The 21,192-nt window shown below is 40.0% G+C and overlaps 1 protein-coding gene across 3 annotated transcripts in view; it reads left to right on the top strand.

Moving 5' to 3' along the window:
• PPM1H (protein phosphatase, Mg2+/Mn2+ dependent 1H) overlaps positions 1-21,192 on the top strand; it is a 271,159-nt gene that overhangs the window by 123,492 nt on the left and 126,475 nt on the right. For all 3 annotated transcript variants that reach the window (XM_036865628.1, XM_036865627.1, XM_036865629.1), the window contains exon 4: positions 11,001-11,113. In XM_036865628.1, coding sequence (XP_036721523.1) covers positions 11,001-11,113 — 113 coding nt within the window. The remainder of the gene's footprint in view (positions 1-11,000; positions 11,114-21,192) is intronic.

Raw genomic sequence — 21,192 nt, 5'->3', positions numbered from 1 at the left:
TTGCTTTCCTTTTGCAACCTGAAACTGGTAGGAAACAAAGAATGATCCTGGAGCTGCATCATCTGTGGGACTTTCGAACCAAATTACAATGATCCTGAGCAATATATTTTCTTTCTTGCAATTCTTTCCTGCTGAATCAGTCTCCTTTCACACACATTCTTTTTTCCCTTCACTGCTCTCATTCTTCCTTGCAACAAAAAGGAGCAAAATACAATCCCAAGTCTTAAAAATTGGATCCATTCTTTGATTTAGAGATAAACCTTGCTTAAATGTAATATTTAGACAGATACAACACAGGATAAATCAGTTCTGCTAGGTAGAAAGCAGCCTTGAGAGGGACCCTTGATTGAACAGATAAATCAATTATCTTGTTAATGGAATCTTCTGAGTCACTTGAGTTGATCCTTTTAGATCATACTTGAAAAGGAATGATAGTATGTGCATGTGTTTTGCTGGTAATTTATTCTAGACTTATGTCTTGAGGTTCATGACAGCTAAAATGGGGGAGATATTCCAAATCGGTCTTTGTTTAGCATAAGCAGTGGGCAGTTTTTCCATGATTTCCTTAATCTTTTGAAAAAAGTACCCAAACTTCTTTTTTTTTTTTTATTTTGAAATTTAAATTTTATTGGAGTATAGTTGATTTACAATGTTGTGTTCATTTCAGCTGCACAGCAAGTGATTCAGTTACACATATGCATATATTCATTCTTTTTCAGATTCTTTTTTTTTTTTTTTTTTATTCACACACACACACACACACTGTATTTTATTTTTACAAGACATAAATAGACTGACACCAAGCATTGTACATGGATGACCACAACAAAAGCAACAATGATTGCAATTACCAAACATGAAACACACTCATACTATGTCATAATATTGACATTCAGTCCAGTAATCCTCCACTGTAACAGCTCCTTTACTTTGCAGTGAAAATTGATTTGTATATTCTTTGCCTCTGAGTCCTTGTGGGATTTTTTTTTTTTTTTTTTAAATTCAGACAGAAAGTCACAAAAATTATACTCATCCTCATCAGTTCACTCAGTCCCATGTAATTAATTTTTTTTCCATCTTGATCTTTTGTTAGCACTTTTATGAGTTCATCAGTTTTTCATTAGAGTTCTGAAAATGCTTATTCATTCAGTTCAGCAGTACAGTCAGTTACCAGAAACCTGTACTTGTCAGAGTCTTTTCCATGAATTTCTTGAAGATGAAACCCTTTTATAGGAACATATTTGCAAAATCATCAGAGTACACCCAGAACTGTCTGTAAATGACAAAAGACTTAAAAATGACCACGGTTAAAGATTTGATGAAAGTTCATAATAATGCAGTTGACAAGAAAATTAGTTATTTCTGAGATATACATTTTAAAGTAATAACTAGGATTATTACTTATAACATTATACCAGAACATATAAGATTTTTAGAAATTTCATGTAATGTCTGAAACATTTATATTAACATATTTCCATACATATTTCCATACAAATACAAATATAAGATTTTTAGAAATTTCATGTAATGTCTGAAACATTTATATTAACATATTTCCATACATATTTCCATACAAATACAAATATAAGATTTTTAGAAATTTCATGTAATGTCTGAAACATTTATATTAACATATTTCCATACAAATAACCCAATGAAAGTTTAGCATTAGTTGTTTTGTTTGTTTTTTTTATACTGCTGGTTCTTATTAGGCATCAGTTTTATACACATCAGTGTATACATGTCAATCCCAATTGCCCAATTCAGCACACCACCATCCCCACCTCACCACAGTTTTCCCCCCTTGGTGTCCATATGACCATTCTCTACATTTGTGTCTCAACTTCTGCCCTGCAAACTGGCTCATCTGTACCATTTTTCTAGGTTCCGCATACATGCATTAATATACGATATTTGTTTTTCTCTTTCTGACTTACTTCACTCTGTATGACAGTCTCTAGATCCATCCATGTCTCAACAAATGACTCAATTTCGTTCCTTTTTATGGCTGAGTAATATTCCATTGTATATATGTACCACAACTTCTTTATCCATTCGTCTGTTGATGGGCATTTAGGTTGCTTCCATGACCTGGCTATTGTAAATAGTGCTGCAATGAACATTCGGGTGCATGTGTCTTTTTGAATTACGGTTTTCTCTGGGTATATGCCCAGTAGTGGGATTGCTGGGTCATATGGTAATTCTATTTTTAGTTTTTTAAGGAACCTCCATACTGTTCTCCATAGTGGCTGTATCAATTTACATTCCCACCAACAGTGCAAGAGGGTTCCCTTTTCTCCACACCCTCTCCAGCATTTGTTGTTTGTAGATTTTCTGATGATGCCCATTCTAACAGGAGTGAGGTGATACCTCATTGTAGTTTTGATTTGCATTTCTCTAATAATTAGTGATGTTGAGCATCTTTTCATGTGCTTTGTGGCCATCTGTATGTCTTCTTTGGAGAAATGTCTATTTAGGTCTTCTGCCCATTTTTGGATTGGGGTGTTTGTTTCTTTGATATTGAGCTGAATGAGCTGTTTATATATTTTGGAGATTAATCCTTTGTCCGTTGATTCATTTGCAAATATTTTCTCCCATTCTGAGGGTTGTCTTTTCGTCTTGTTTATGGTTTCCTTTGCTGTGCAAAAGCTTTGAAGTTTCATTAGGTCCCATTTGTTTATTTTTGTTTTTATTTCCATTACTCTAGGAGGTGGATCAAAAAAGATCTTGCTGTGATTTATGTCAAAGAGTGTTCTTCCTATGTTTTCCTCTAAGAGTTTTATAGTGTCCAGTCTTATATTTAGGTCTCTAATCCATTTTGAGTTTATTTTTGTGTATGGTGTTAGGGAGTATTCTAATTTCATTCTTTTACATGTAGCTGTCCAGTTTTCCCAGCACCACTTATTGAAGAGACTGTCTTTTCTCCATTGTATATCTTTGCCTCCTTTGTCATAGATTAGTTGACCATAGGTGCGTGGGTTAATCTCTGGGCTTTCTATCTTGTTCCATTGATCTATGTTTCTGTTTTTGTGCCAGTACCATACTGTCTTGATTACTGTAGCTTTGTAGTATAGTCTGAAGTCAGGGAGTCTGATTCCTCCAGCTCCATTTTTTTTGCCTCAAGACTGCTTTGGCTATTCGGGGTCTTTTGTGTCTCCATACAAATTTTAAGATGATTTGTTCTAGCTCTGTAAAAAATGCCATTGGTAATTTGATAGGGATTGCATTGAATCTGTAGATTGCTTTGGGTAGTATACTCATTTTCACAATGTTGATTCTTCCAATCCAAGAACATGGTATATCTCTCCATCTGTTGGTATCATCTTTAATTTCTTTCATCAGTGTCTTATAGTTTCTGCATACAGGTCTTTCGTCTCCCTAGGTAGGTTTATTCCTAGGTATTTTATTCTTTTTGTTGCAATGGTAAATGGGAGTGTTTCCATAATTTCTCTTTCAGATTTTTCATCATTAGTGTATAGGAATGCAAGAGATTTCTGTGCATTAATTTTGTATCCTGCAACTTTACCATATTCATTAATCAGCTCTAGCAGTTTTCTGGTGGCAGTTTTAGGATTCTCTATGTATAGTATCATGTCATCCGCAAACAGTGACAGTTTTACTTCTTCTTTTCCAATTTGTATTCCTTTTATTTCTTTTTCTTCTCTGATTGCCGTGGCTAGGACTTCCAGAACTATGTTGAATAATAGTGGTGAGAGTGGACATCCTTGTCTCGTTCCTGATCTTAGAGGAAATGCTTTCAGTTTTTCACCATTGAGAATGATGTTTGCTGTGGGTTTGTCATATATGGCCTTTATTATGTTGAGGTAGGTTCCCTCTATGCCCACTTTCTGGAGAGTTTTTATCAGAAATGGGTGTTGAATTTTGTCAAAAGCTTTTTCTGCATCTATTGAGATGATCATATGGTTTTTATTCTTCAATTTGTTAATATGGTGTATCACATTGATTGATTTGCGTATATTGAAGAATCCTTGCATCCCTGGGATAAATCCCACTTGATCGTGGTGTATGATCCTTTTAATGTGTTGCTGGATTCTGTTTGCTAGTATTTTGTTGAGGATTTTTGCATCTATATTCATCAGTGATATTGGTCTGTAATTTTCTTTTTTTGTAGTGTCTTTGTCTGGTTTTGGTATCAGGGTGATGGTGGCCTCATAGAATGAGTTTGGGAGTGTTCCTTCCTCTGCAATTTTTTGGAAGAGTTTGAGAAGGATGGGTGTTAGCTCTTCTCTAAATGTTTGATAGAATTCACCTGTGAAGCCATCTGGTCCTGGACTTTTGTTTGTTGGAAGATTTTTAATCACAGTTTCAATTTCATTACTTGTGATTGGTCTGTTCATATTTTCTGTTTCTTCCTGATTCAGTCTGGGAAGGTTATACCTTTCTAAGAATTTGTCCATTTCTTCCAGGTTGTCCATTTTATTGGCATAAAGTTGCTTGTAGTAGTCTCTTAGGATGCTTTGTATTTCTGCGGTGTCTGTTGTAACTTCTCCTTTTTCATTTCTGATTTTATTGATTTGAGTCCTCTCCCTCTTTTTCTTGATGAGTCTGGCTAATGGCTTATCAATTTTGTTTATCTTCTCAAAGAACCAACTTTTAGTTTTATTGATCTTTGCTATTGTTTTCTTTGTTTCTATTTCATTTATTTCTGCTCTGATCTTTATGATTTCTTTCCTTCTGCTAACTTTGGGTTTTGTTCGTTCTTCTTTCTCTAGTTTCTTTAGGTGTAAGGTTAGATTGTTTACTTGAGATTTTTCTTGTTTCTTTAGGTAGGCTTGTATAGCTAGAAACTTCCCTCTTAGAACCGCTTTTGCTGCATCCCATAGGTTTTGGGTCGTCGTGTGTTCATTGTCATTTGTCTCTAGGTATTTTTTGATTTCCTCTTTGATTTCTTCAGTGATCTCTTGGTTATTTAGTAACGTATTGTTTAGCCTCCATGTGTTTGTCCTTTTTACGTTTTTTTCCCTGTAATTCATTTCTAATCTCATAGCGTTGTGGTCAGAAAAGATGCTTGATATGATTTCAATTTTCTTAAATTTACTGAGGCTTGATTTGTGACCCAAGATGTGATCTATCCTGGAGAATGTTCCGTGCGCACTTGAGAAGAACGTGTAATCTGCTGTTTTTGGATGGAATGTCCTATATATATCAATTAAATCTATCTGGTCTATTGTGTCATTTAAAGCTTCTGTTTCCTTATTTATTTTCATTTTGGATGATCTGTCCATTGGTGTAAGTGAGGTGTTAAAGTCCCCCACTATTATTGTGTTACTGTCGATTTCCTCTTTTATAGCTGTTAGCAGTTGCCTTATGTATTGAGGTGCTCCTATGTTGGGTGCATATATATTTATAATTGTTATATCTTCTTCTTGGATTGATCCCTGGATCATTATGTAGTGTCCTTCCTTGTCTCTTGTAACATTCTTTATTTTAAAGTCTATTTTATCTGATATGAGTATAGCTACTCCAGCTTTCTTTTGATTTCCATTTGCATGGAATATCTTTTTCCATCCCCTCACTTTCAGTCTGTATGTGTCCCTAGGTCTAAAGTGGGTCTCTTGTAGACAGCATATATATGGGTCTTGTTTTTGTATCCATTCAGCCAGTCTATGTCTTTTGGTTGGGGCATTTAATCCATTCACGTTTAAGGTAATTATCGATATGTATGTTCCTATGACCATTTTCTTAATTGTTTTGGGTTTGTTTTTGTAGGTCCTTTTCTTCTCTTGTGTTTCCCACTTAGAGAAGTTCCTTTAGCATTTGTTGTAGAGCTGGTTTGGTGGTGCTGAATTCTCTTAGCTTTTGCTTGTCTGCAAAGCTTTTGATTTCTCCATCAAATCTAAATGAGATCCTTGCCGGGTAGAGTAATCTTGGTTGTAGGTTCTTCCCTTTCATCACTTTAAGTATATCATGCCACTCCCTTCTGGCTTGCAGAGTTTCTGCTGAGAAATCAGCTGTTAACCTTATGGGAGTTCCCTTGTATGTTATTTGTCGTTTTTCCCTTGCTGCTTTCAGTAATTTTTCTTTGTCTTTAATTTTTGCCACTTTGATTACTATGTGTCTCGGCGTGTTTCTCCTTGGGTTTATTCTGTATGGGACTCTCTGCGCTTCCTGGACTTGGGTGGCTATTTCCTTTCCCATGTTAGGGAAGTTTTCGACTATAATCTCTTCAAATATTTTCTCTGGTCCTTTCTCTCTCTCTTCTCCTTCTGGGACCCCTATAATGCGAATGTTGTTGCGTTTAATGTTGTCCCAGAGGTCTCTTAGGCTGTCTTCATTTCTTTTCATTCTTTTTTCTTTAGTCTGTTCTGCAGCAGTGAATTCCACCATTCTGTCTTCCAGGTCACTTATCCGTTCTTCTGCCTCAGTTATTCTGCTATTGATTCCTTCTAGTGTAGTTTTCATTTCAGTTATTGTATTGGTGATCTCTGTTTGTTTGTTCTTTAATTCTTCTAGGTCTTTGTTAATCATTTCTTGCATCTTCTCAATCTTTGCCTCCATTCTTATTCCGAGGTCCTGGATCATCTTCACTATCATTATTCTGAATTCTTTTTCTGGAAGGTTGCCTATCTCCACTTCATTTAGTTGTTTTTCTGGGGTTTTTTCTTGTTCCTTCATCTGGTACGTAGCCCTCTGCCTTTTCATCTTCTCTATCTTTCTGTAACTGTGGTTTTTGGTCCACAGGCTGCAGGATCGTAGTTTTTCTTGCTTCTGTTGTCTGCCCTCTGGTGGTTGAGGCTATCTAAGAGGCTTGATGGGAGGCTCTGGTGGTGGGTAGAGCTGACTGTTGCTGTGCCGGTCAGAGCTCAGTAAAACCTTAATCCACTTGACTGTTGATGGGTGGGGCTGGGTTCCCTCCCTGTTGGTTGTTTTGCCTGAGGCAACCCAACACTGGAGCCTACCGGTGCTCTTTGGTGGGGTTAATGGCAGACTCTGGGAGGGCTCACGCCAAGGAGAACTTCCCAGAACCTCCGCTGCCAGTGTCCTTATCCCCACGGTGAAACAGAGCCACTACTCGCCTCTGCAGGAGACCCCCCAACACCAGCAGGTAGGTCTGGTTCAGTCTCCCCCAGGGTCACTGCTCCTTCCCCTGGGTCCCGATGCACACATTACTTTGTGTGTGCCCTCCAAGAGTGGGGTCTCTGTTTCCCCCAGTCCTGTCAAAGTCCTGCAATCAATTCCCACTAGGCTTCAAAGTCTGATTCTCTAGGAATTCCTCCTCCCGTTGCCGGACCCCCAGGTTGGGAAGCCTGACGTGGGGCTCAGAACCTTCACTCCAGTGGGTGGAATTCTGTGGTATAAGTGTTCGCCAGTCTGTGAGTCACCCACCCAGCAGTTATGGGATTTGATTTTACTCTGATTGCGCCCCTCCTACCGTCTCACTGTGGCTTCTCCTCTGTCCTTGGACGCGGGGTATCCTCCTTGGTGAAGTCCAGGGTCTTCCTGTCAATGATTGTCCAGCAGCCAGTGGTGATTCTGGTGCTCTCGCAAGAGGGAGTGAGAGCACGTCCTTCTACTCCGCCATCTTGGTTAATCTCCCCAAACTTCTTGAGGGATACATTTTTTTTTTTTTTTTAATGTAGAGTGTGAGAAGCTTAAGCTAACTGGAAAAGTTAAGAGTTTGAAGAAATTAGTTAGTTAATTCAACAGTAAATATATCTTTATTGACTTCATTTATCATGTTTGATCTGGTAGTAAAAGAACCACCCAGATGGTCCTTTAATGTTCCTTTTAGTACTAAGATTTTGTGAAACATCTTTTAAAGAGGAGTAGGTGGTGTAGGAAAAAAATGTGCTATTTTGGCTTCTAGGGAGGGGAGGGGGAACAATTATTTTTAGAATATGTTCTAGTTACACCCAGTTTTAGAAGAAGAAATAAAAGAGCATATTTTCATGTCAGTGAATCCTACAGGGCGGATGAAGTCTGTGGAAACACATCTTTCAAATCCTTTCACTGTGATCCCAGAGAGCACACATGTAATTAAAGTGTGCGTCTGAGCGCACACGCATATGTCTATTACCACGCAGAGGCGGGAAGTGATGAAAGCATGAGCATGTTAGCAAAGTTTCTTGTGTAAAAAATAGCTAGACTTTGGTCCACTGTTTATGTGGAAATGTTGCCAAATTTGCATTCCTTATGCCGGGGGAACTGCAGAGGGAAGGTAGGAAAAGATGAAAGAAACAATGAAATCAATTAGAAAAAAATATTGACTCACGCTATTAATGTCATAACAAGGCATTCAATGGGCAGGCTAACTGGAATGTTTCCCCCTAAATGAAAGGCAAATGTGAACTCTGCTGGAGCAGAAAATCTTAGTGTCAAACACTCTATCTTGATATTTTTTTAAAGGATGAAATAATTTTATAATCAGATTTTCTGGTGATGTAAACCATGATAAGTAATGCACCTACGATGCAGAATAAACTTGTTTGTCTGAGTCCCAGAGGAATTCTTTGCCGTGGGCGGCTCTTTCACGTGGACCCCGTGTACTTTTTGGATCGCACCAATGGTTTTAAGTCTGTCAAGCATCATTCACACTCTGGTCCGTAAGCAGTTGGGTGCTTAAAGGATTTTTACTCAAAACTGCCTTTCATTCAGACTTTAGGTATTCAAACAAATAGTGATTCTGGATGTGAAAGGCCAGAGCAGTTCTTTCCAGTGTATTAAAAATGTTAGTATTGAGTGTGGGCTTTATATACCAGTTTCTATATTAATTTGATGAAATATGTATCTATCATAATATCAACTTAATTTTATTTATTTAAATGCAAAAAAATTGCATAAACCTGCCCGCAAACTCCTTTGTGAATAGGGTTGTTGGTTCTGTTTTGATGCACTGTTTGGAGGCTCAGCAGACGGAACTTCTGACGTCTCGATGTTTTCTTTCCCCTCTTTCACTTTCTTGTGACGGTCTTTCCCTGCTGACGTGTGTCCCTCCTCCTCGTCACCCTCCAGCCTCCTGCCATCCCTGCTTGAGTTCTAATAACCATTCATTCATTCCTGTCAATTGACTGCGTGTTATTGGAAGCCTGGGTTCCTGCTTAATTACAATCTCAGTGAGTGTTTATGCACGTTGTAAGCTTTTCATTTATGAATGGTGGAACACGTCTCGTGTTAAGGCAGAGGTAAAACGGTGGGGACATAATTGGAAACCCAGGCGTTTTATAATGTATTTCTTTATTTGCCCATTGAATAGACATTTATTAAATTACCTTTTACTTGGCCCAGTATGGGTGTTGAGGATCTAGCAGTGAGCAAGAAAGGTCTCTGCTCTCAGTCATGGGATCCAGGCTGTGGGGAGACTCTAGCTGGTCTCCGAAGCCCCTCATCTACGCCGTCTAATTTAATCCTCATGACAGCCCCTTTAAGCTAATTTATACAGAGTTTGTAAATAAATTTAAAAAATTCAGTGGGGTCTTTGGAGGTGGTCCTCGTGCTTGACCCGTCTGCAGCACGTGATGTTGTCATTCACTCAACCCCTTTTTGGAATTTTTCTTCACCTTCTTCTAAACCATCACATCCCATATAGTACACTCATTCTTACCCCTCCCGATGGTTCCGCAGCCTTCCCCCCACCCCCGGCCCTTACCCTTTACTCAGTTCATTCCCAGTATGTTAGTTTCTCCCAGGTCTTGTCTTTGTACTTTTTCTCGCCTTACATTTTGACCAATACTGTGTTCTTAATCTGTTTTCAAAGCTCAGGCTCTTCTCCTGTTTCCAGTTTCTCCTTGGTGATTTATCTGACTTTGTGTTATCACCTCTGGCCTCTGGAGCACAGCAGCTGCCGATAAATGCTGGATTACTGAATTATCGCCGCTTTCCATCAGGAGGCTGGCTGAAGCAGCTGAGTTCTAATTCTGTGGGTTTCTAAGCATCACAAACGGGCCCTGGCCCTTGGTCAGCCGACAGCAGCCTCAGAATCAGCCAGGGCACCATTTCCTCCTCTTCTGTACCCCACCCTCGTCCTGTCTTCCTTGGCCCCAACAATAGATGGCGATGAGAACATTGGGCATTATTTTGGCCAGCATTCGGTTTTTTTTCCTAACTCAACTCTCATTTTTCTGAGGTCACGGAACCCTGGCTTCTGTCACTGACACAACATTTCACAAAGACATCTATCTGGAGGTTGATGCATCTCTGTCCATAGGAATGTGGTTCTATTTTTAATTTCCTTGGGGAGACCTCATTAGGTGGCAGGTGATAAGTACTAGGCTTTAGAGGAGGAGAACCCGACTGGAATCCAAACTCCAGTGGGGTAAATATGGGCAAGTTCCCCACTTGTCTGCATCTGAACAGTGAGGTTAATGATACAGTTGTGAGAATGAGATGCGATTCTATATGTAAAGTGCTTCTCGCACTGCCTGATGTAGAGCAAGTGCTCACTGAAGGTTGGCTGATACTATGCGTGTGTGTCCCTCTTGTGAATTAGTGGCCTTGGGAAGAGGAAGTCAGTTCAGAGTTCAGAAGCTTCTATCTTTGATCAGTAAGACGGGGGTGGACTCCTGCCCAAGTTGAATTGAGGACACAATCCTTCAAGTCACCTGTCTCGTCTAGCTGTAAAGGAATTTATTTATTGGAGACTTTGGGGTTAAAAACATTGTTCAGGTCCAAGCACTCGACATTATTAGCCTCTCTAATCTGTTTTCCACAGCAGCTCAGGCTGTCCATACAAAGACTGAATTTTCCGTAAGCCATGATATTTATTAAATACAATTGGTTTAATTCTTCTCATTTTTGTCTGATTATATCTGTTTGCCTTCCCTTGTTTCCTGTCTCTGGTCCGCAGATGGTCTGGTAGGCGACAGTTTTATGCCAGTGTCCTCTCCAGAAATGCTTGTCAGGTGATAGAAAGCCAGTACTAAAGATTTTCTTGTCCCTTCTTCGAATCGTATTCAGATCTTAGGGCTGTGTGGAGGGAACAAGGCTAAGACAGTCTTTGTTCCTGTACAGTCCAGTACTAACTTTGTCTTCTTCTCCAGGACCTACAAATCGAACGAGAGAGGAGTTCATACAATATATCTGGTGGTTGCACAGCCCTCATTGTGGTTTGCCTTTTGGGGAAGCTGTACGTGGCAAATGCTGGGGACAGCAGGTAAGCAGATTAGCCCTCTGGTTCTTCCTAAAGTTTAATGCCTTCCTTTAATTTTTTAATCTTTTTTAAAAAAGTTAAATGCTTAGAAATAAAATAATCCTGCTTGGGATTAGATATTGAGAAAGATCAGCCTTCTACATCTGGATAAGAGTGCATTTAAGAAGACTCATCAGGCTGGTATTTAAAGATACGGGTGGTCTTCTCCTTACTTGTCTGTAGTAGCAGTTCACGTATATATATATACTTGTGTTTAACCTAAACCAGTAGTATCCAAATGTTTTTTGACTTCAGAACCTGATTTTCGATGAAAGCTTATTAGCAGGGACATAATATGTGAGAGAGACGAGGAGGGAGGAAAGGGATTTGAATGAAATGGGTGTTTGGAGGGGCCCGGGGAGGACTCCCCAGCTAGTTCCTTTTCTACTCGGTAACTTTGCCCTGTGTCCCCTCCCAGAAGCCCAGGAGTGTCTCATTTTATGCATGTGCCCCTACAGGCTGCATTTTCCTCTCTTCCGGGTTCAACTGAGAGGAATTTGGGGCAAGAGATGGTGGTTAACCTTTACTCTATCCAGTATTACCAGAAATCAGATAGACTTGTGTTTTAATCTTCTTTTAAATGACTGATATGTGCTCACTTTAGGTATGGCCACATCTGTTATTTAGTCTATATTAAATTACAGACTTTGTGAAAAGTGTTGTAATATGTATTATACATTTCTCCGTCCCTTGAGCAACAAAATATGTTGGCCTTCTAGCAGGACTTTTTGCCAAAGGCCGACTCTTTATTCTAAAAGCAGTCAAAGTACTGGACTCTAATCATGATGTCCTCAGAGGATGAGTGACTTCCCTACACGGGCTGTGGGCTAAAGATGCTGTCATTCCTCCAGCTCCTTCCTCTGGGTCACATGCCTCTTCTCAACATCGCTGCTTGGTCTAGCCCTCCCATGAGGTCGGACCCTCCCCTCCCCTGACTCTCTCAGGCAATCAGTGAATTCCAGAGAGCAGGAGAGCCTGAGGGAGTTTCCAGTCACCCTAGTTAAGCATCCTCTCCCTGTCTTCCCACTAAAGATTCTGGAGACCAAAGGACAGTGACCTGCCAACGCAGCAGTATTTGGAGTTTGAAGATGGCTGTTTTTGGAAGGTCTGTTTATTTTTAAGGTTTATGTGGATTTCTGTTCTTCTCTCTCAGTTTCAATATAAAATTTTTCCAGGTAAGTGGAAGTGAGTATAAGATGCCATGTTTATCTCATGGCTTCTATTCCCTAGTGGTCCTGGCAGGAGACAGACTCCAACTCGCATGGATCAACTGAATGAAGGAGTGAAAGGGGACCGGCGAGGAGCATTGAGGCCAGGAGGGCATTGAAGCCCCCTAGGCCTGCAGGGTCCAGGGAGGAAACGCCACAGCCAAGCCCAGGAGAGGGGGCCACGGATGAGGGCCCCTAGGCAGGGGCCACAGGAGAGAATGGGAGTACATACTCTGACTTCTCCTTCTTCCTATCCCGCTTTCTCCTACCAGGGCCTCCCACTGGATGAGCCTGGCTGGGATGAGGGTCAGAGAGGTTGGTCAGCCAGGGCTCAGACACAGGCCAAGATTGCATCTCCAGGGTGGGGGGCAAGCGGAAAATCACCAGCACATCTGCTCCTCTTGCCCTCCCCAGGGTTGGAGCATCTTGAAAATAGGAATCCTCATCTCCCAGGGCCTTGTAAGATACACACTGAGGAGCCGGTCTCTGAGCCCTTGTTCCGTTCTAGATCTTGAGCTTGCTGGAGACAGATGAGCAAGTCAGGGGATGATTCCTTTCTGTTCTGAGTAAAACTGAATCGATGATACAGCTTCTGCACTCATAGTCACCTTTAGTCTGGATGTCTGGTTCCGTGTTTTTCGAAAAGAGTTTGCTTTCCTGGCCCTTCCAGTGACGAAGGTGGTGACAGAGGGCTTTGTTCCCGCCCCTCATCCCAGGGAAGCATCTTTCACCAGAAGACCCCACACTCGGAAGGTAACCCAACTTCCATGCCCAGAGTATCTTTATGTTGGATTATGCCTTTCAGAGAAGCACCTCCTCCCCAACGCCCTGTCCGTGTTTTTGAGCACAGTTTCCTTCAAAGCTCTGAGCTCCCTGACAGAGCCGCCTCCCCAGCCAGCCAGGGCTTCAGCCCTGCTTCCCAGAAGCCCAGTGCCCTGTCCAGGACCTTACGTCCCACCCCGCCCCCTTTTAAGTGCCAGTGTCTAGACCAGATCTTGATTTCCTCATCTATAAACATGGTGATAGTGGACTAAATATTAATTTCTAAACATTCTGGCATTCTAAAGATTGTCACTATGAGGAGTGACACTTTTGGAAAGTAAAGTGGTGCTCTAAAGGTTGATCTTTTGGTTACTTTATCTTTCTTAGAGTCAGGTTTTGAAATTGTCAAGTAACTGAAGTTCCTATGTTTCTAAGTGTCCGCATAAGTGTGATGTTTTACATGTTATTCCTAATTTGAAAAGCTTAACAGGTGCTTTTGTCCTTATTAAAGCTGTAAAGCACACCCCCCTCCCCACCGACTACACAAATTACTTTATGAGAAAACAGCATCTCTAAAACCTAATCAGCTTAATTACATTTGCAGTATTCTGGCCCCAGTATCCAGATATGAATTTGGGGTTTCACGGCTGACGGGTTGGGTTTGCTGTTCACTTATGGGTCATGTGTCATGTAGAAACGTAAGAGCAATATGAGTTTGTATTGTATGCACTGTCCAAAAAATAACTTGTAGGACACTTAATAGTTAGTGTATTTTCAGCTCTTATATAAACAATACATATTTGATATCATCTTATGTAGGATCATTGCCTAGTTTATATACTAATAACATAGGTGTTTGTGTTTACAAATATATTCAGTTCTTCCCAAGAGACAGCAACTAAGTGAATTTTTATCAGACCTACTTAAATGTAGGTCCATTATGACTTATGGACAAGTAGTAGTGAATCCAAGGGCTCAGTTTAAACAAATGGTCAGGCCAGCAGAGAATTCTGACAACAGAGCCCTGATTAATTGCTAATTTTTCTTCTTTACTGTCAGATATTGGCTGCCCGTCTGTTTGCTTTAAATCTTGACAGTTTTGAGAGTGAAGCAAATCTTTGTCATAGGATCACTACCCCATAATTATTTACACTTAGGAAAAAAGAACCTTTGCACTGGTTTGATTTGGAAACTATTGGTGGTCAGGAACTGATTTTTTTGCTTGTTTTGTTTTTTAATTTTTAAATTTTTTAAAATTTTATAAATTTTATTTTTTTATACAGCAGGTTCTTGTTAGTTATCCATTTTATACATATCAGTGTATACATGTCAATCCCAATCTCCCAATTCATCACACCACCACCACCCCCACCACTTCCCCCCCCTTGGTGTCCATACGTTTGTTCTCTACATCTGTGTCTCAATTTCTGTCCTGCAAACCAGTTCATCTGTACCATTTTTCTAGGTTCCACATATATGCGTTAATATAACAATATTTGTTTTTCTCTTTCTAACTTACTTCACTCTGTATGACAGTCTCTAGATGCATCCACATCTCTACAAATGACCCAATTTCATACCTTTATATGGCTGAGTAATATTCCTTTGTATATATGTACCACATCTTCTTTATCCATTCATCTGTCGATGGGCATTTAGGTTGCTTCCATGACCTGGCTATTGTAAATAGTGCTGCAGTGAACATTGGTGTGCATGTATCTTTTTGAATTATGGTTTTTTCTGGGTATATGCCCAGTAGTGGGATTGCTGGGTCATATGGTAATTCTATTTTTAGTTTTTAAAGGAACCTCCATACTGTTCTCCATAGTGGCTGTATCAATTTACATTCCCACCATCAGTGCAAGAGGGTTCCCTTTTCTCCACACCCTCTCCAGCATTTGTTGTTTGTAGATTTTCTGATGATGCCCATTCTAACTGGTGTGAGGTGATACCTCATTGTAGTTTTGATTTGCGTTTCTCTAATAATTAGTGATGTTGAGCAGCTTTTCATGTGCTTCTTGGCCATCTGTATGTCTTCTTTGGAGAAATGTCTATTTAGGTCTTCTGCCCATTTTTGGATTGGGTTGTTCGTTTTCTTAATGTTGAGCTGCATGAGCTGTTTATATATTTTGGAGATTAATCCTTTGTCCGTTGATTTGTTTGCAAATATTTTCTCCCATTCTGAGGGTTGTCTTTTCATCTTGTTTGTAGTTTCCTTTGCTTTGCAAAAGCTTTTAAGTTTCATTAGCTCCCATTTGTTTATTTTTGTTTTTATTTCCATTACTCTCGGAGGTGGATCAAAAAAGATCTTGCTGTGATTTATGTCAAAGAGTGTTCTTCCTATGTTTTCCTCTAAGAGTTTTATAGTGTCCAGTCTTATATTTAGGTCTCTAATCCATTTTGAGTTTATTTTTGTGTATGGTGTTAGGGAGTGTTCTAATTTCATTCTTTTGCACGTAGCTGTCCAGTTTTCCCAGCACCACTTATTGAAGAGACTGTCTTTTCTCCATTGTGTATCCTTGACTCCTTTGTCATAGATTAGTTGACCATAGGTGCATGAGTTTATCTCTGGGCTTTCTGTCCTGTTCCATTGATCTATATTTCTGTTTTTGTGCCAGTACCATATTGTCTTGATTACTGTAGTTTTGTAGTATAGTCTGAAGTCAGGGAGTCTGATTCCTCCAGCTCCATTTTTTTCCCTCAAGACTGCTTTGCCTATTCAGGGTCTTTTGTGTCTCCATACAAATTTTAAGATTTTTTTGTTCTAGTTCTGTAAAAAATGCCACTGGTAATTTGATAGGGATGCATTGAATCTTTAGATTGCTTTGGGTAATATAGTCATTTTCACAATATTGATTCTTCCAATCCAAGAACATGATATATCTCTCCATCTGTTTGTATCATCTTTAATTTCTTCCATCAGTGTCTTACAGTTTTCTGCATACAGGTCTTTTGTCTCCCTAGGTAGGTTTATTCCTAGGTTTTTTATTGTTTTTGTTTCAGTGATAAATGGGAGTGTTTCATTAATTTCTCTTTCAGATTTTTCATCATCAGTGTATAGGAATGCAAGAGATTTCTGTGCATTAATTTTGTATCCTGCTGCTTTACCAAATTCATTGATTAGCTCTAGTAGTTTTCTGGTGGCATCTTAGGATTATCTATGTATAGTATCATGCCATCTGCAAACAGTCACAGTTTTACTTCTTCTTTTCCAATTTGTATTCCTTTTTCTTCTCTGACTGCCGTAGCTAGGACTTCCACAACTATGTTGAATAAGAGTGGCAAGAATGGACATCCTTGTCTTGTTCCTGATCTTAGAGGAAATGCTTTCAGTTTTTCACCATTGAGAATGATGTTTGCTGTGGGTTTGTCGTATATAGCTTTTATTATGTTGAGGTAGGTTCCCTCTATGCCCACTTTCTGGAGAGTTTTTATCATAAATGGGTGTTGAATTTTGTCAAAAGCTTTTTCTGCATCTATTGAGACGATCATATAGTTTTTATTCTTCAGTTTGTTAATATGGTGTATCACATTGATTGATTTGCGTATATTGAAGAATCCTTGCATCCCTGGGATAAATCCCACTTGATCATGGTGTATGATCCTTTTAATGTGTTGTTGGATTCTGTTTGCTGGTATTTTGTTGAGGATTTTTGCATCTATATTCATCAGTGATATTGGTCTGTAATTTTCTTTTTCTGTAGTATCTTTGTCTGGTTTTGCTGTCAGGGTGATGGTGGCCTCATAGAATGAGTTTGGGAGTGTTCCTTCCTCTGCAATTTTTTGGAAGAGTTTGAGAAGGATGGGTGTTAGCTCCTCTCTAAATGTTTGATAGAATTCACCTGTGAAGCCATCTGGTCCTCGACTTTTGTTTGTTGGAAGATTTTTAATCACAGTTTCAATTTCATTACTTGTGATTGATCTGTTCATATTTTCTGTTTCTTCCTGATTCACTCTTGGAAAGTTATACCTTTCTAAGAATTTGTCCATTTCTTCCAGGTTGTCCATTTTATTGGCGTAGAGTTGCTTGTAGTAGTCTCTTAGGATGCTTTGTATTTCTGTGGTGTCTGTTGTAACTTCTCCTTTTTCATTTCTAATTTTATTGATTTGAGTCCTCTCCCTCTTTCTCTTGATGAGTCTGGCTAATGGTTTTATCAATTTTGTTTATCTTCTCAAAGAACCAGCTTTTAGTTTTATTGATCTGTGCTATTGTTTTCTTTGTTTCTATTTCATTTATTTCTGCTCTGAGCTTTATGATTTCTTTCCTTCTGCTAACTTTGGGTTTTGTTTGTTCTTCTTTCTCTAGTTCCTTTAGGTGTAAGGTTAGATTGTTTATTTGAGAGTTTTCTTGTTTCTTGAGGTAGGCTTGTATTGCTATTGACTTCCCTCTTAGAACTGCTTTTGCTGCATCCCATAGGTTTTGGATCATTGTGTTTTCGTTGTCATTTGTCTCTAGGTATTTTTTGATTTCCTCTTTGATTTCTTCAGTGATCTCTTGGTTATTTAGTAACGTATTGTTTAGCCTCCATGTGTTTGTGTTTTTTGCATTTTTTTCCCTATAATTGATTTCTAATCTCGTAGCATTGTGGTCAGAAAAGTTGCTTGATATGATTTCAATTTTCTTAATCTTACTGAGGCTTGATTTGTGACCCAAGATGTGATCTATCCTGGAGAATGTTCCATGCACACTTGAGAAGAAAGTGTAATCTGCTGTTTTTGGATGGAAAGTCCTATAAATATCAATTAAATCTTTCTGGTCTATTTTGTCATTTAAAGCTTGTGTTTCCTTATTAATTTTCTGTTTTGATGATCTGTCCATTGGTGTAAGGGAGGTGTTAAAGTCCCCCACTGTTATTGTGTTAACTGTCGATTTCCTCTTTTATAGCTGTTAGCAGTTGCCTTATGTATTTAGATGCTCCTATGTTGGGTGCATATATATTTATAATTGTTATTTCTTCTTGGATTGATCCCTTGATCATTATGTAGTGTCCTTCCTTGTCTCTTGTAACATTCTTTATTTTAAAGTCTATTTTATCTGATATGAGAGTTGCTACTCCAGCTTTCTTTGATTTCCATTTGCATGGAATATCTTTTTCCATCCCCTCACTTTCAGTGTGTATGTGTCCCTAGGTCTGATGTGGGTCTCTTGTAGACAGCATATATATGGGTCTTGTTTTTGTATGTATTCAGCGAGCCAGTGTCTTTCGGTTGGAGCATTTAATCCATTCATGTTTAAGGTAATTATTGATATGTATGTTGCTATTACCGTTTTCTTAATTGTTATGGGTTTGTTTTTGTAGATCCTTTTCTTCTTTTGTGTTTCCCACTTAGAGAAGTTCCTTTAGCATTTATTGTAGAACTGGTTTGGTGGTGCTGAATTCTCTTAGCTTTTGCTTGTCTGTAACGCTTTTGATTTCTCCATGGAATCTGAATGTGATCCTTGCCAGGTAGAGTAATCTTGGTTGTAGGTTCTTCCCTTTCATCACTTTAAATATGTCATGCCACTCCCTTCTGGCTTGTAGAGTTTCTGCTAGAGAAATCAGCTGTTAACCTTATGGGAGTTCCCTTGTATGTTTTTTTTTGTTTTTCCCTTGTTGCTTTCAATAATTTTTCTTTGTCTTTAATTTTTGTCAATTTGATTACTGTGTGTTTCAGCGTGTTTCTCCTTGGGTTTATCCTGCCTTGGACTCTCTGCACTTACTGGACTTGGGTGGCTCTTTCCTTTCCCAGGTTAGGGAAGTTTTCGACTATAATCTCTTCCAATATTTTCTCATGTCCTTTCTCTCTCTCTTCTCCTTCTGGGACCTCTGTAACGCAAATATTGTTGCGTTTAATGTTGTCCCAGAGGTCTCTTAGGCTGTCTTCATTTCTTTTCATTCTTTTTTCTTTACTCTGTTCTGCAGCAGTGAATTCCACCATTCTGTCTTCCAGGTCAGTTGTCCGTTCTTCTGCCTCAGTTATTCTGCTATTGATTCCTTCTAGTGTATTTTTCATTTCAGTTATTGTATTGTTCATCTCTCTTTGTTTGTTCTTTATTTCTTCTAGGTTTTTGTTCTTTAATTCTTCTACGTCTTTGTTAAACATTTCTTGCATCTTCTCGATCTTTGCCTCCATTCTTTTTCTGAGGTTCTGGATCATCTTCACTATCATTATTCTGAATTCTTTTTCTGGAAGGTTGCCTATTTCCAATTCATTTAGTTGTTTTTCTGGGGTTTTATCTTGTTCCTTCATCTGGTACATAGCCCTCTGCCTTTTCATCTTGTCTGTCTTTCTGTGAATGTGGTTTTTGTTCCACAGGCTGCAGGACTGTAGTTTTTCTTGCTTCTGCTGTCTGCCGTCTGGTGGATGAGGCTATCTAAGAGGCTTGTGCAGGTTTCCTGATGGGAGGGACTGGTGGTGAGTAGAGCTGCGTGTTGCTCTGGTGAGCAGAGCTCAGTAGAACTTTAATCCCCTTGTCTGCTGATGGCTGGGGCTGAGTTCCCTCCCTGTTGGTTGTTTGGCCTGAGGCGACCCAGCACTGGAGCCTACCCAGGCTCTTTGGTGGGGCTAATGGCAGACTCTGGTAGGGCTCCCGGCAAGGAGTACTTCCCAGAATTTCTGCTGCCAGTGTCCTTGTCCTCACGGTGAGACACAGCCACCCCCCGCCTCTGCAGGAGGCCCTCCAACACTAGCAGGTAGGTCTGGTTCAGTCTCCTATGGGGTCACTGCTCCTTCCCCTGGGTCCGGGTGTGCACACTACTTTGTATGTGCCCTCCAAGAGTGGAGTCTCTGTTTCCCCCAGTCCTTTTGAAGTCCTGCAATCAAATCCCGCTAGCCTTCAAAGTCTGATTCTCTAGGAATTCCTCCTCCCGTTGCCGGACCCCCAGGTTGGGAAGCCTGACGTGGGGCTCAGAACCTTCACTCCAGTGGGTGGACTTCTGTGGTATAAGTGTTCGCCAGTCTGTGAGTCACCCACCCGCCAGTTATGGGATTTGATTTTACTGTGATCGCGCCCCTCCTACTGTCTCATTGTGGCTTCTCCTTTGTCTTTGGATGTGGGGTATCTTTTTTGGTGAGTTCCAGTGTCTTCCTGTCGATGATTGTTCAGCAGTTAGTTGTGATTCTGGTGCTCTCTCAAGAGGGAGTGAGAGCACGTCCTTCTATTACACCATCTTGAACCAATCTCGGAACTGTTTTTTAAGCTGCTTCATGGGCTGTGAATCATCTGATTTACCATCAGGGGCATGTGTGCTTGGGGGTTGTATTCAGAAGAAGCTTCCTGATGCTCTATGTGGCTCACTGGTTTCTGAGTCAACGACCACCCTCGGTGTGGGATGGTCCATAGTGATGCCAGGTGATACAGCCTGGGACAGCCTTGCCTTGCCCTCCCCTCCGCAACCGAGGTAACCAGCCACAGAGGGTCGTGAGATAACTAGTTGATGCAGCCAGTTGCTGTATTTTTCCCAGTCAAAAGCAGCCAACTCAACACCTAGGGGATCATAAGGGACTAGGAAAGAAGCAGATGGTGGGCGGTTTTTTCACTTCAAGCAAAAATGAACTGGTGGCATGCAAATGTCATGCAAAACAATGTGTAAACTGTCACCCATTGTATTTGAGGCATCCACTCCTTCGGGCCCTGAGTGATTCTTCAGTTTAAGAAGATGCTTTGACTCCATTTTGGAAGTTAATTTCATTTTATTTCTGGAGGGCTAAGGCACTGAGGAGGCAAAGCCATTACCACTTATTTCAAACAGTGTCTAAAGGTTTGGCAACTGAGACTAGGTGAACTCATTCAGAGTAAAGAAGACCATTTAAGATTTGTTAAGTTCATGATTCCACTCTTGCCACACTGAAGTAACAGCAGCAATAAGACAGATAATAAGTGCTAGGCACATGTTAAATACTCTAAAAGACAATCATATTTAGTTCTCTCACCAATTTAGTGAGAAGTAGGCATTGTTAATATCAGGTAAATGTACTGAAGCACATTGAGGTGAAGAGATTTGCCCAAGGTCCCACAGCTACTAAGGAACAGGGCTGCCATCCCTCTCATGAATGAAATTCAGAGCACCAAGTTCTCAGTCAATGCCCTGT

Source organism: Balaenoptera musculus, chromosome 10 (assembly GCF_009873245.2).
Source record: "Balaenoptera musculus isolate JJ_BM4_2016_0621 chromosome 10, mBalMus1.pri.v3, whole genome shotgun sequence".
Classification (NCBI taxonomy): Eukaryota; Metazoa; Chordata; class Mammalia; order Artiodactyla; family Balaenopteridae; genus Balaenoptera; species Balaenoptera musculus.
This window is presented reverse-complemented; position numbering and strand designations above follow the sequence as displayed.